Source organism: Solenopsis invicta, chromosome 2 (genome assembly GCF_016802725.1).
Source record: "Solenopsis invicta isolate M01_SB chromosome 2, UNIL_Sinv_3.0, whole genome shotgun sequence".
NCBI classification, from domain to species: Eukaryota; Metazoa; Arthropoda; class Insecta; order Hymenoptera; family Formicidae; genus Solenopsis; species Solenopsis invicta.
The window spans coordinates 2,652,941-2,669,312 of record NC_052665.1 but is presented as its reverse complement, the minus strand read 5'-3'; the positions used below and the strand labels follow the sequence as shown (position 1 = coordinate 2,669,312).

The 16,372-nt window shown below is 32.5% G+C and overlaps 1 protein-coding gene across 4 annotated transcripts; it reads left to right on the top strand.

The window, feature by feature from the left end:
* Positions 1-105: 105 nt before the first annotated feature.
* Positions 106-15,653, top strand: LOC105196467 (LARGE xylosyl- and glucuronyltransferase 2). Of its 4 annotated transcripts, none has more exons than XM_039446083.1 (13): positions 106-514; positions 5,125-5,233; positions 9,262-9,410; positions 9,484-9,617; positions 9,693-9,876; positions 10,236-10,780; positions 10,877-11,026; positions 11,133-11,435; positions 12,949-13,145; positions 13,211-13,352; positions 14,944-15,089; positions 15,180-15,272; positions 15,401-15,653. In XM_039446083.1, the coding sequence occupies exons 3-13, from the start codon at positions 9,332-9,334 to the stop codon at positions 15,504-15,506; spliced, it is 2,079 nt and encodes a 692-aa protein (XP_039302017.1). In that variant the 5' UTR covers positions 106-514; positions 5,125-5,233; positions 9,262-9,331; the 3' UTR covers positions 15,507-15,653. The 4 variants fall into 4 exon arrangements, with proteins under 4 accessions (XP_039302017.1, XP_011160722.2, XP_039302016.1 ...); XM_011162420.3 differs by having other exon boundaries at positions 5,093-5,233; XM_039446082.1 differs by having other exon boundaries at positions 4,989-5,233.
* Positions 15,654-16,372: the final 719 nt, after the last annotated feature.

Sequence of the window (16,372 nt, the reverse complement as noted above, 5' to 3'; positions counted from 1 at the left end):
ATGGCACAGTTCTGCTCGCACGTGACGGAGACGCGGCCGCCATCTTGCGACGGGAATGGGTCGCCGGCACGTTTGTTGCCGACGGCACGGCGTTTTACGACAGCACGAGAAAGCTTCGGTCGCGCGGCGGTAGTTGCGGCACGTCACTCCGTGACGACGTTGCGTCGTATGTACGGTTGATCGCAGAAGGAGCGCTCTTGCGTTTTTCTTTCGGCCGGTGGGAGTGCTATCGCGTTATCGTCGCGACGGGGCTAATTGCGGTAATTTACGTCGTCGCCGGTGACAATAACGGAGGGACACGTCGCCTCGACGGAGATAAAAATAGAAAAGGAAAAAGAGAGAGAGAGAGAGAGGGAGAGGGAGAGGAGACGGAGAGTAGCATACAACGACGTCCGCGTCGCGCGCGCCAGCGTGTCTCGCTCCGCGGAGAAATCGCGGCGGCACTTCCGCTTGTCCTGGGGACCGCACCGCCGGATGTACGGTACGGGAGAAACGACAGTCGAACCGGCGCTGGGTACGTACTGATAATCACGTCGTTATTGTCCGCGTATCGCCGCGAGAGCCGCTACTCGTGACTTCGGGACGGCTTATGCGCGTCCACTTCTAACAATGTAGACCAACTGTAATCTTTCGGTTTAAAACGTTTTCTTTTTATCGTTTTCTAGTTCTCACAATTATGAAAAGATAAACAATAAGTTATAAAGTACTGAGATTAAAGTTAATTCTGCAGCAATACTCATATTTTTCTGACGTTAATACTCTGGATGAAAATTCATCCATACATAATTGAGATTTTTTTTAATACTTTTAAGAATTTAAAAACCTTTTTTTTACTTTATAGCTTGCAGGGTGTTAGAATAACTGAATTAGTACTATTTTCATATGAAAAAAAGTATTAAATATTATTTTAAACTATTCCAATTTTATTAACAAAAATTGTATTAATGTTTAATCTTTCAATTACAAAATTTTACTGTTTTTATCCTTTTCTAGTTCTCGCGATCAGAAAAGAGTAAGTTGTAAACCGAGATTATATAGTTAACACTAAAGTGCTATTCATATTTTTTTCATATTAATTATCTGACAACGAATGAAGATTCATTGAAATAATTGAGAATGTTTTTTACATTTTTAAGAATTTAAAAATATTTTTTTTTACTTTATAAGTTACAAGGTATTAGAATAATTGAACTAATACACTTTTTTAATGTAAAAAAAATATTAAATATTTTAATATATTAAAGTTTTAATAACAAAAACTGTACTAATCTTTCATCTTTTAGTTTTAAACCTACTCGTTTTATCTTTCTCTAGTTTTCACAAATAGGTAGAAATAAAAAGTTATAAACTGAGATTAAAATTAACTCTAGAGCGCTGTTTATATTTTTTTAACGTTAATTCTCTCGATGAAAATTCACTCGCATAATTGAGAATTTTTTACACTTTTAAGATTTTTTTTAGATTTTTTCTACTCTATGAGTTGCAAGATGTTGAAATAATTAGACTAAAACTATTTTAATATTAAGAAAAATATTAGATATTACTTTAAACTATTAAAATTTTAATAACAAAAACTGTACTTTAATCTTTGAGTTTAAAACTTGTTATTTTTTTCATTTTCTAGTTTTCATAATTAGAAAGAGATAAAGAGTAAGTTATAAATCGAGATTAAAGTTAATACTAGAGCTCTATTCATATTTTTCTCACATTCTCTGAGTAAAAATTCATTCGTGTAATTATAACATTTTTTTTACATTTTTAAGAGTTTTTTTAGATTTTTTTCTAATTTTAGGTTGCAAGGTATTAGAATAATTAAACTGAATTAAACTAACACAATTTTATTATAAAAAAGATTAAATATTTTTTAATTTTAAACTATTAAAATTTTAATTACAAAAATTGCACTTTTATACTTACTCTTTTTATATTTTTTTTTCTAATTTTCACAATTAAGAAAAGATAAAGAGTAAATTATAAACCGAGATTATAAATAAATTGACCTTGTAACACACGCGTGCGCGCTACTCGTATTTTTCTGATGTTAATACTCTAGGTGAAAGAAAATTCACCCACACAAGATGATTAAAATTTCTTTTATACTTAAAAAATTTTTTTTCCTACTTTATAGTTTGCAAGGTGTTAAAATAACCGGAATAATACTATTTTAATTAAAAAAATTAAATGTTATTGTAAACAATTGAAATTTTAATAACAAAAATTGTACTAGCTTTTAATCCTTCGGTTTAAAGCTTTTTTTCTCTTTTTTTAATTCTCATAATTAGAAAAGATAAAGAGTAAATTATAAACAGAGATTAAAATTATTCTGACTCAATTTTCTGACTCTGCGTAAAAATTCATCCGGATAATCGTGAGAATTTTTTTACATTCTTAAGAATTTTTCAGATTTTTTTCTACTTTATAGGTTGCAAGGTGCTAGAATAATTTTTTTTAATATAAACAAAATATTTATTAAACTTTATTTTAAGTCTTCAAAATTTTAATAACAAAATTAAGTTTGAATTAGTACTTGGTTGAAAATTCACCTGTAGCAGTAGCACTCTAAAGTTAATTTACATTAGTAGAAATGGACGTTAGCGGACCGCAAGGATAGACAGATGGATGTTTATTTAACTTACGAAATTTTGATCTATTCGGACTGATATTCTTTGGAAAATTTGATGAGCGCGATATTAGATAAGTTTATAAAAGAAGCTACACGAAGTTGTAATTCGTCACTTCTTGTTTCATTTAAATTCTTGAATAATTTGTTAGCACTTTCTGTTACTTCTTGCCGTATCGGCAAAAGAACTAAAAAAATAAAAATAAAATAAAATTAGACGAAAATGCAGCGCTCTGTCGGCGTTCATGAATAATCGATTCGTTCATTGAATCGTATAGTTCGGCGTAGTGTAACTGTGAATGACACTCGAAACTGGCATGTAAAATAAAGAGTCGAGTTGAAATTTTTTGGTCGTTTTTTTTTGTCACCGAATGCACGTTACGAGCACGTCACTGTCCAAGAATGTATGTCGCATGTGTGCGATTAGCGGTAGGAAGGTGGTTACAGGATGGTTCAAAAAAAGCAATGCAAACTGTAGGCAAAGTCCTTTGACCCGTTTATTTTTAACCGTGTTATTTTTATCCTTATTATCTATGAAATTATCTATTGGAAACTATCTATTTATAAAATTAAAAATATATAGTTTGCAGTTTAACTAGTAAAAATGTTTTATAACCCACAATTTTAACAATAAAGAATTATCCATTGTGTGAGTAAATATAAAGTAAGTAGTTGTAAGAATTTTCATTATCTTATAAAGTAATGCATACGTATTTAATTTTATATTTAAATTGTCTGTATAGTTTAGGGTAGTTGGTTAGAAAATATTGCTTAAAATTCCACACTGTCAATTTTAGCCTACAATTTAAAAAATTAACAAGTAGAAAATAAGCAAATGTACTTTTCAGTGACAGATATTGTACTTTACAAACGTAAAGGTAAAGATCAAGTTTTGAAAAATATAATTTTTAATAATAAAATTTTATTTTCGTTAAATTTATAATGTGGAATTGTATTATTGTTTTTATGTTATTCTAGTTTATTCAAGTTAATTTTTATATATTTCATATAAATGTCTTATATAATGTAAAAAAGGATTAAAAATATAAATATAAAAATATGAAATTTTTGTAACTTCTCTTTATACACATTTTATGATCAAAGATACATCATGGCTTGGTGTTGCACCTTTGATCAGAATTCAATTTTTTTGTAATGTTAAAAAATATATCAAAGTAATTTAAATCTACAAAAAATATATATCGATATCAATACGTGAAAGAATATTTTACAATTGTGTTTGTATTTAAACAGTAATCTATTATATGTGCTTTGCTTCCCGTTTCTTACTTTTTGCCTATTTCCTATTTGTCTCTTTGTATTACTTTATTTATCAACAATTGTGTTTCTTGCAATGTGTTTCTTATCTCTTTCGGAGTTCGTTAACTTTATTTCACCAATTTCAATAAAATAGTGCGCAAAGAAGTAAAAAGACAATAGGCAAAAAGCACATTGTAGAATAATTTTTAGGTACCAAAATGAAACTTGCACAGTGAAAAATATAAAAATTTATCAAGGATTCACAACCTTTCCCTATTTACTTGGATTCAGCCTCGTTTTAATCTCACGCGAAATCAATTTCAAGTTTTTTTTTTTTCATTTTGAATTATCCAGTATGATTACACAGTGTGTTTTATTACAATTGCATAAACGTTAATAAATGAATATTATCTTCCTTTCTCTCTTCATACGAATAGCAATTTAATCTTTTGTTGCTAAAATTATTTGTTTTGGACGTTTTATATATAATAGATTCTCAGTATGTGAAGAAATTTAGTTAAACGTTGAAAGTTTAAAATTAAAAAATTAAATATGAAAAATATTAATTATTCACGATTTTTAATTTTAAAGCAGAAATTTAAAATTTACAATTTAAACAAGGAAGGTATTTTACTTATAAATTATAAATTTATTTGTTTTTAATGTTTAACTGGCAAGTTATAAATTTCCGCGAAGCGGAAATGAATTTCCGTCGTACTTTAGCTGCCTGATCAGGTAGAGAAACAAAAAGGCATTTGAAAAAGGAAACATTGTTAAAATCAGCCGCTCGAAAGTTTAATCGGGTAGTAGAAAGTCAATATATATGTATATATCAGGCTTCGCTTATTTATCGGCGCAGTTTGATATTAATGTCCGCCTGTTAACGTTCGCCGAATGCTGATGCATGAATTCGCATTCGCGGCATAATTATCCTCCCGAATTTCTACGCAAGGAATACAACATTTTCATTTATGGCGCTAATTTGCATGCATTATGATTGCGTCGCGCTCGTAGTTGTTATCTGTTATAACGTGAGGAAATTGGATATAACGCATTCATAAACCCGCATGTTAAACATGATCTATTGACTTTCATCACGCATCGGTAGGTATCGAGCGAGCCGCGGATGAACGAAGAGTGTGCGCGTTTATTAATAATGTCCCGCGTTACCAAGATATTATTAAGCGCTAATCAAATTTACCATAATGACAGCGTGTCATATACTTTTGCAAACTGGCTGCCAGGGGATTGGTTGCCTTGCCATTCACTTAGCGCATGTTTCAAGTCAACTACAATTAGACGGAACTCGACTCGGCATCCTTTCTTATCGGGCATCAAAGATAATGTTTCTCGGTAAATTGCAAGGCACGGGAGTAACCGAGTTTTCCACTTTTAAGAAGGTTCTCCAGCTAAGAATGGTGGAGAGAAGTCACGTGAATGTCATATTTTTTTATATCTTTTCATATCTTTTAACATAAGAGCTTCTGGCCATCTTCTAAATAATAAACAGTGAGGAAATTGAATTACTTGCATTTACTAACAAGCAACGTTCTTACGTTTTTACTACAGTACATATGTCATATTTTAAGAAAATTGTTTAATTCGTTATTGAATATTTTATATATATTCTCACACTTTATTCTTTTCATTTTTTTAAATGTTTTTAAACTCTATTTATTCATATATAATAGTTTCACGATTTTATAATTTTTCTTTGTTTGCAATTAGATTATTTAAAACTCTTTTTCATAAGACTCTTTTACTAAAGTTATTTCCACAGAAAAGGTTTCTGGATTTGCTACTATTACTCTTTTATGTATCATAATTTATGATTGATATAGAAGGATAATCATAATTATTATTGCGAGAAGAATATTTTATTCTTAAATGGAAAAATTCTTCAATCTCTAGAATAAAATGATCTCGGTGCTATTCCATTAATTTTGTCAGACAAATTAAAAACAGAATAATTAAAATTTGGAGAATTTCAATATTCTTAATTTAACAATGGGGTTGATCTGAAGAAAATTTTAAGAACTTTTTTTTTCTTATAAAATGTTACTATGGCTCACGAGGAAACTCGTGGCTATCAGACATGTTTCGTCTCGCAATGTAAAAATCTATAAGGAGGACTTTTTGGAGGAGGAGGCTGCATTAATTATAAGTTATCGCGTTAACGCTTTTTTACGAGAAAGCGCTTGTACGATCTCGTTTCGATGTAGCGATAATTATCATGCTTTATCTTTATCGTAATATCGTATAATATCAAGTAAATTTTTATTTTAAATGTAAGAAAATGTAAACTGAAATTTATACAAATACGTTACTCTTGTCTCAAGACAATAAGTCAATCTTACTTAAGGGCATTCCACAATGCGTCACAAACATCTCGTCGCCATTCGCGAAACAATTGCGACAGCCAATCAAAGGATTAATGATACTATTGATAGAGATTTAAGAATTTTTCCATTTAAGAATAAAATATTCTTCTCGCAATAATAATTGTGATTATTCTTCTATATCAATCATAAATTATGATACATAAAAGAGTAATAGTAGCAAATCCAGAAACCTCTTCTGATTGGCTGTTGCTTTGCGATTAGCGAAGTGTTTGCGACACCCTTTAATTTGACAGAGGAGAATAAGAGTTATAGATCTCAATTAAATATTGCTTTATTTTTGTACTGTTTAAGATTGCAATGCGATTAAATCAAGAATATTTTTAGTTATTTTTTTTGTTACTAAAAATCCTTTTTGGGAGAGTATTAATACAAATTTGGAAAAATTGCTATGATTATTATAACAATATTCTCTATGCTTGGAAAAGAAATGCATGTAAATTAAAGTTATATTAATATTATATTTAATACAGTTGTTAAAATATGCCCATCTACTCCGGTTCTTACAACCATAATTCTTATAAGCATTGTAACATTCAGTTAGAATATCTCAGATGGTTGTTTCAATTACAGGATTATTGCTATCTCTCTAATGTGGTCTGTAGAATAAATAGTATGATTGAAATATCTGTAAGATATAGTTGCATAGCACAGCATTGAGAGTTCGGTTTTATTACAGTAATAGAATAGGCAGCAACAGTAACTCGCGGAGAATTTTTACACACAAAATAAAGTGTATGTTATTGAGAGCATTCTTGTGTTATTTATATCCGTGTTAGTGGAAATATCCAGCGTGTAGTATGCCCCAACAGATTAGTAGCAACTGCATGTGTCCGCATTAAACTCGTATTCTTCCAGCAAAGTCTGTTGATATAATCTAAGCTAATGTAATGGCAGATTGGTGACAGTTTCTGCTCAGACAGATTTCTGTTGCCAATTTGCATCGAACTGCTAAACTATATATAGAACTGCTCTGTTTCTGCCAACAATTTGCTATTAAGTGAACTACATATGAACAGATTCTATTATATTGCTGATAACATGCTGTCGTTGACATCTGATAATACGGTTATATTGCAGTTAGATTACGATTGTGACATCCACATAGCAGTTACATTCACTAATGTTGGGGCAATCATATAGGTCGCTTCCAGAGTACTGTAGTTTCCATAATTCTTTTACATAGATAGGCGAAAATTATTAGAGAAGATAATATTACGGCTGTAAGCATTATGTTATCTCTATTATCTCCTTTATTATGTAACGAATTCTAATATGTCAACACGTAGTAATCGACAATTATTATAAGACACTTTTTTCAGCATTTCAAAACGTTTTCAACGTACATTTTAACAGTTAATTACACATGCTTTCTCATTGTTTTTTTACTTGAGGGTACTATCATACGAATATATTTAACGAACATACGAATGTATGTAGAGTATTTTTCTTTTTATTTAACTTTTTATTACGCTATATACATTTCGAGTTATGCAAAATTATTCAATAGCATAGTATTTTATTAATATACTCTATTTAAGCGAGATATTCACTTCGAAATATTTTTACAATAAATTGGTTGTCTGTTAATTGGTGTTGTTTAATAGTTTTTATACTTAAAGTGAAGAAATATTTATTATTTAGGATGTGATTTATAAAAATGTGACAACAGTGCATAATATGGAAGAGAAAATAGGATAGTAATATTAACCATTCCAAAAATAAATTTAAAAAATTTGTTTTGTTGAAAAAACACAGCACTTTGTTACGAAATTGTATATTTTTAAAAATCAAGATGAGTTCTGTCCGTTATTTTAGACAAATTAACGGATGTTAATTAAAAATATTTAATCTATAGTTATGATATAACAGATAATGTAGCAAAACAAGTTTCAACTTGTTTCTACTTTAGTCTTTATCAGTTGCAAAAACATAATAAAATTCAACTATTAACGGATAATAAAAATTAAACGCAAAAAGTATAAACCAATAAACAAATAATGTAGCAAAGCAAGATTTAATTTTGCTTTAGTCTTCTTCAGTCGCAAAAAAACATAATAAAATTCAACTATTAACAGATAATAAATATTGAACGCAAAAAGCATAAAGCAATAAACAGAAACAGATTGGGGATTGGCATACATATTAATATCCATGAAATCTGCGCTTGAACATGATATTAATATGTATGTGAATGTGATCTGTTTCTGTTTATTGCTTTATGTTTTTTTGCATTTAATTTTTATTATTTGTTAATATGTAGTTACATTTTATTGTGTTTTTGCAACTGAAGAAGACTAAGTAAAGCTGTTTCGCTATGTTATTTGTTATATCATAGCGGCGGATTATATATTTTTAACTAATATTGCTCGTTTTTGACCTACATTAATAAATCGATTCATTTTTATTTAAAATAACGGACAGAACTCATCTTGATTTTTAAAAATATACAATTTCATAACAAAGTGTTGTGTTTTTTCAACAAAACAAATTTTTTAAATTTATTTTTGAAATGGTTATATTACTATCTTATTTTCTCTTCCACATTATGCACTGTCGTCACATTTTTATAAATCACATCCTAAATAATAAATATTTTTTCACTTTAAGTGTAGAAACTATTAGACAACACTTTGACAAATATAATCGTTCAAGTTTTAATAAAAAATATTGATTATTAACAAAATTATTGAATAAAATGTAATTGAGTGCCATACTACTTTTTCCTTTATTCTGTTGGGGTAACCTTAACTTTTTCTCCGCGAGGAAAATCATTAAAAAATTTTTAATTAAAAATTTGGAAATATTCAGGAATGTCTACATATTAATCATAAACTTATTCTCAAAATTTGGTGGCTTCATGCAAGAACTGTATAAGAACTTTCTTATATTATGTGAAAAGACTGGAGGACCTTCTTAAAGCATGGGACGCGTAGAACTTTGGTTGCACGTATCTCGTATTAATTCTCCTCTCTTTCGTAGATTCCAACGTCTAGCCTAATTTATTCGCGACATCATATCGCGAATTGGGAAACATGTACGGCATATTACAATGGCTCGATCATGGCTAGGATGCTTGTTCGGCATTTTAGTACCGTCCGTGATCTTTTATTTGTACCTGCTGCTGAATGGTAATTGCGACAATCAATATGTTACATCGATTCCTCTTTAGCACTGAAGAGCATCATAGAACATTGTTTCCAGTCCCTTCCGTGGAGATAGGCAAAACGAGCGTCAGCGGAGGGAAGTGGCGATCGTTATCGGCGGGGGTGGAGAAATCGAACTTGCGGATGGAGGATCGCTCTCCCGAACGGTCGCAGTTAAAAAACAATTTCGAGGTAAACGCTCGTAAACCTTATACTTTCATCAGCGCCCGCCATACACGCCAGCAAGTGATGTTGTACATTTTCAAGGTGAAATGCGACACGATACACGTAGCCATGGTGTGTGCCGGATACAATTCAACCTTCGCTCTCGTAACCGTAGTGAAGTCCATTCTGTTTTATCGCACGAATCCGTTGCATTTTCATTTGCTCGTCGACGAAATTGCGAGGAAAACGCTTTCGACCCTGTTCCGAACGTGGGATTTGCCACATGGTTTGTACGCTTTTACGACAGGGCACGCACTACCCCTTTGTGACGCACACGGGAGCAGAGAAACCTAATTTTTATCCACGTCTGTGTTAACATGGCGCGTGAAGTGTAAAGAGAGAGAGAGAGAGGGAGGGGGAGAAAATTACTTTTCCGACGTAAATAAAATGCATTTAATTGAATTTATTAAATTTTTCAATACGGGTGCGTAGTTTATATTAAAATCGAGATTTTTGAAAACAGAATAAAAAAATATTTATACGTGAATATTTTTCACTGTATGTTATCGGGTAGATGCGTGTCAAGTAAAATCGCGCGAAATTTCTCTTTTTCCCTTCTCTGATCGCTCGAAGGAATTATTTTAGTAAATGTAACGTTCTACGAGGCTGAGGTTTGGGTGCCGAGGGTCTCCTGGATACCGAACAAGCACTATTCGGGGGTGTACGGTCTCCTGAAGTTGATACTGCCGGACGCGATGCGAGAGGACCGGGTGCTCGTACTGGACACGGACGTGACCATTCTGACAGACATGTACCCGCTGTGGAAGATGTTCCAAATGTTCTCGGCTAGCCAGACTTTGGGTCTGGTCGAGAATCAGAGTAACTGGTACGTGAAGGCGTTGTCGTACGGTCAGCGACCGTGGCCGGCCCTAGGTCGCGGTTTCAATACCGGTGTGATGCTGATGCACCTGCAACGTTTACGAGACGGAGGGTTCGCCACGTCCTGGGAGAGCGTGACGAAACGCGTACTGGAGCATATACCGGAGACCAGCTTGGCCGATCAGGACGTGATAAATGCGGTGATCAGCGAGCAACCGACTGTCGTGTACAAGATAGAATGTACCTGGAATATACAGTTGAGCGATCACACGATAAGCGACACGTGCTATCGCGACACGAATCGCATAAACGTATGTCCCATTGTAACTTCGTTTCTACCGTCGCCGAGACCGCGGGGAAATGAGAATCGATCGACCTTTGACCGAGCGCGTCCGTTTTACTTTTAGATCCTCCACTGGAATTCTCCGCGAAAGCAAGACGTTCACAATAAGCACGTTAACGAGTTTCGGAAACTGCACCGAGTCTTCCTCGAGATGGACGGCAATCTGTTGCGAAAGCGTTTATTCGGCTGTGACAGACACGAGAGCGCGCTTCCAGTGAGTTAACAGAGAGAAAAAGAGAGAAAGATCCTAAAATTCTCTGGTATTTCATTTAATGCGACTTTCTTATCGCACGCGCATTTTTCCTTTTATTTTTTTTTAGTACTACGAATTGAGTCCGTGCCGGGAATTCGAGAAAGGCGCTACCCTTTTATATCGCACGCATCCTTTCCTTCTCGAGTACGAATACAACGTGTACTCGCCGACGGATGTTGCTCTAGTCACTCAGTGTAGCATGGAGAGGGTGCCGCTGTTGGAGGCCTTGTCGAAACACTGGCCGGGGACCATAAGTGTCGCGCTTTACCTGACCGACGCGGAGGTGCAGAATTTCCTGGACTTCGTGCGTGGCTCCGCGGATTTGCGGACGAGAAGGAATATCGCTTATCACGTTGTGTACAAAGACGGGGTATGTTGCCCGCTGCGCTTCTGCAATGCAATGACGAATTAATAATTGTCTAACGCGGTATCTATTGTATAAACGCAATTTTTTAAGTTGCAGCTGTTAGAATATCACGCTTCATAAAACTATATTTTTTAAGACGTGCTGTTAAAAATCAAAAACTTTAAGTAATAAAATAAACAAATGGAACCCAAACCAAAATTAACGAGTTTTAGATGTAAGTTTAAATTTTAATAAAAATTTATTTTATTTTATAAAAATCGAGAATGTTATTTTAGATTGTTTCCATTCAGGCTCTGTTGTACTCATTACAAGCAATATAGGCTTGACCATAAACAGTTTATCACCATCGTCACACGTTAACATTTTAGACATGGCTGTTTCTCGTGAGAGAATGATGAATTATCAATCAAATTTCTGTGTACTACTTATAAAACTTTACTGTAGATTCGATACAATTGACTCTGGAGAGCATGCTTAAAAATGCAAGAGATTCGAGAAACACTTTGTAAAATTATCTTAGTTTCGTTTCTAGTAACATGTACTTATCAGAATTGCATGCAATTACTTTAGGGAGTATTATTCGTCATATAATTGACGGTTAATGAAGACCAAGTAGGTCGAAACGTTCCGTCTTGATTTTCGTTAAGAGAACGTTTCCCTGTGACGGCGGAAAAAGTTATTTTCGTAAATTTTTTCGCAGAAAGTAATAAATTCCATAAACATTATAAACTATTATTGTTATATATTAAAAGTACATATTGAAAAAGTTATAAAAAAAACATTGAATAACATCAATATTTATGGCTTCAGCGTTGGATAAAGTAAACTCTCCAAAAAAATCATGGGAGCTCGAGCACTTGTGTTGCGTCTGAACGGAAGCTCTGAAATAAAAAAATTCTATTTTCGTTTTAAAATAGATGAGGGTAGTTTCAGTTAAGAGTAGAGATTTTTTTGAAACAGTAATTTTTAACAATACAGTGCCGTTTGGAAAAAAAGGTTCGTTATTTCATGAAAAAAAGTCGTCATTTTTTTAAAGTTGTTTTTCAAAAACAATTTCTAAACAAAAACAATAATAATTTAATTTAAAAGTCCTATATTTAACTGACAATTTTATTATAAACATTCTGTTTAAAAATAAGTCTAGCTATGAAAATATAATTTCCAGAAAAACACGTTTAAAGCTAACTAAATTAAATGTTTACTGCCGATGCGAATTTCATAATAATATTGTAGGGGCATATTTTTAAGACTTCAAGCATTACAAAAATGCAAAAAATTGATTTTTTGAATCCATGAGATCACAGTGAGATGACGCCTTAAATGAAATAAATTAAATCTTATCTTACGTAAAGCTCATTAATTTTGGTCTGGATTCCATTTATTTTATTACTTTGTAAATATGCTTGACGTTTTTTATATTATTATAAAACTCTGATTTTTATTACGTTACATTGTTTCTAGATGAAAACCCAATAATTTACTCCTCTTTTTATCTTTATCGTGTTTTATTTTTCAGGATCTTTATCCTATTAATTATTTAAGAAACACTGCGGTATCATACGTACCAACGTCATTCGTCTTCCAACTTGATATTGACTTTTTACCACAATTTGGGCTGTATGAAAATATCATGAATCATATCAATCGCTTAAATATCAACGAATCAGACAAAGTAGCTTTGATTGTGCCAGCATTCGAAACTGAACGCTACAGGTAACTCCCCATCGTCGCGATCCATTGAAGTAGATTGTTTTATTGGGAAAAGTCGTCTCTTACAGGTTCACGTTCCCTGCCAACAAGGAGGAACTACTGAAGTTTCTTAAACGCGGTATTTTGTACACGTTTCGCTATCACGTTTGGACGCAGGGACACGCCGCCACAAATTACAGCTTATGGCGAAATAGTACGGAACCTTACCAAGTGCGTGCGAGATCCGTAATTAAACGAGCTGCCGAGGGAGACACCTTATATATATTAAATACATTCCCTCTGTTCGAAAATAAGTTTGATTATTACAAATAAAAATAATACAGTTGGGAAAAGTAAAAATTACTGGCATTGCGTTTCGTTTCTTCCAGTAAAACCAGTAGACGATTTCAAATAGTTTGAAATGTCATAAAGGTTTTCAGATTTAAAATTGCGAACATTTCAACGTTACTGCAAGCTTGTAGTAACATTACAGACATCTTTTGTAACTTCCATATAATTCCATTACAATGTTTTAATGTAAGGTTTATGCAATGTTTCTTTAATCTTTCAATGCTGGTTATGATTCTAACCTGCACTTTTTATAACAAGTGTTGTATTAATGATTAATATTATTAAAATATGGATCTTTTTATTTTAAACTCTTTCCCTTCTTTTCCTTTCTTCTCTTCATCTTCATCTTTTTTCGTATTTAAAAATTCTTTTCTTCCTTCTCTTTTCATTTTTTATTATTTTAATTCTTTTCTCTTTTATTTAACTTTTAATTTTTTAATTACTCAACAACTGCAAATGAGTTACAAGAGCTTGTAACACGGTGCGATACGAGAAGATCTCACTAAAAGTCGTTGCGGTAGTCTCGCGCAGTGTGAGACTCCGCTCACCCATAGCGCGCGTGCACGCAGGTTAATGTCTTCCCACTCGGGTCGTCGGGTCGTTGACCGCAGACAGTCACGGTAGACAAGCGCACGTGCTTACCGTCTGGGCCGCCTTCCCACTCTTCGTCGGCCGAGAGAGTGGGGAGGCGGCCCAGACGGCAAGCACGTGCGCTTGCTGCCGGGACCGTCTGCGGTCAACGACCCGAGTGGAGAAGCATTAACCGGCGTGCACGCTATGAATGAGCGGAGTCTCTCACGCTGCGCGAGACTTTTAGTGAGATCTGGCATTGCACTGCATTACAAATTCTTGTAACTTATTTGCGGGGTAGAGTAATTAAAAAATTAAAAGTTAAATAATAAAGTTAATAACTTTTAACTTAACTTTGTTTGTTAATTTTAAATGATTTAATTTTTAATTGAATGAAAGAAAAAGAAAATAGGAGAGCGAATGTACACAAAAGATTAATATGCATTTTTAATAACCGCTAGATTAAATGTAATATTTTGAAATTTTGATAAAAAAATAAAACTTTATTTAAACTAAAAAAATCCATATTTTAATAATATTAATCATTAATATAACACTTGTTATAAAAAGTGAAGGTTAGAATCATAACTAGCATTGAAAGATTAAAGAAACATTGTATAAATCTTACATTAAAATATTGTAATATTGTATGAAAATTACAAAAGATTTCTGCAATGTTACTATAAACTTGCGGTAACGTTGAAATGATTCGGACTATTTAGGATTGTCTACTGGTTCTACTGGTGGAAGAAACAAAACGCAACACTAGTAATTTTTACTTCTGCCAACTGCATTATTTTACTAGTAATAATCAAACCCATTTTCGAACAGACTAATTAAAATAAATAAGATATACGTGCAAGTAAAAAAAAACAATGAATGCATAACAAATGATCCGTAGGTTTCATGGGAACCAGATTTCGAACCTTATATTTTCGAACCTTATATAGTGGTTTCGAAATCCGCTCCGCGCTACGACACTCGATTTGTCGGATTTGGCTGGAATAAAGTTTCATACGTGACCCATTTAACGGCGCTAGATTATAAGTAAGCCGCAGTAATTTTATTCATTTCAATAATGAAATTTTCTGATCCGGATCTGATTGACGTAGCGCACAATTTAAATTGAAATTGCAGATACATCGTTTTACCAGACACCTTTATTATTCATCGACCTCACGCTCCTAGTTTAGATATCGCCAAATTTAGAACAGATTCTGTATACAGAAGGTAATGTACTATATGTAAGATGCTCTTTTATGTCAAACATTCAATAAAACATTGTAACGATGTAGCAAGATGTCTGTTTGTCATACAATATTTTTTTGTGTTTCTATTCTTTTGTATTTATTTTACAGATGTCTTAAAAAGTTGAAGGATGAATTTGTCAAAGAACTGATGGCAAAATACGGTGAGACTGCACTGTCGAAACTAAAGAAAGAAACCAAAGAAGATAAAACTTAAGAAATTATATAATTTTAACGTTTTAGCATATAATGATGTATAAGTGTTCAATATATTTTTACTGAAAACCTATGTTTTATGAAATAATTATGAAAAATCTATATATCGCTATTTTCTTAACAAAAATATATATCCTTTTAAATAAAACCTGCGTTATTTATTTAGCAATCCCTCAATAATAATAATAAAAGTACCTGAAAAACAGGTGGTAAAAATGGATCAGATTTGGGGTCGGGAAATATTTATTAAAATTTAACCCATATATTTAGTGGAGTGTACAGAGTGGTGCTTTCAGTACATTATTGTAATATTACAATCACACTAAATATTTCATTTATAAAATATGTATAATATTTACAGCGCCAGTATGTTAATACATTGTACGTACAAATCATAATCGCGACCCGAAAATTCATTATTTGAACCATCGAAAATTGAGACGTTTATTACAAGGCAAGGTATCTTTTCCATAATTAATTACAGTAATGACGACAATAATGGCGACATTAGTAACCGTATAGCCTAAATATAATCATCATAGCAATACATTAAAAAATGTAACTACATTAAAACATAGCAATGGTAATAGAAAATCAATGATAAAACTAATCGTACAAATAGTAAGAATACTTAATAGGAATAACGGTAAAAATATGCCGTTGATAATGATAAAATTTTTCCTCAATCGTTGAACATACTTCTAACGTATGTAGAATCTGGCAGAGAAACGCGAATGTTACATGTTTTCGGATTAAGATTATTATCTACAACATACGACACGCAGATATAAATCATTTACATTCACATTATCATTCCGACTTACATATCTCGATAAAAACATTTTTCGATCTTCTTAGCTCCCACAA

Excerpts from the sequence above, each read along its gene's own strand:
- LOC105196467 (XM_011162419.3), top strand. The coding sequence starts at position 9,332 with ATGGCTCGATCATGGCTAGGATGCTTGTTCGGCATTTTAGTACCGTCC. Across the intron at positions 13,146-13,210 it reads TTCGAAACTGAACGCTACAG|GTTCACGTTCCCTGCCAACA; the intron begins GTAACTCCCCAT and ends CGTCTCTTACAG. Across the intron at positions 15,273-15,400 it reads ACAGATTCTGTATACAGAAG|ATGTCTTAAAAAGTTGAAGG; the intron begins GTAATGTACTAT and ends TTTATTTTACAG.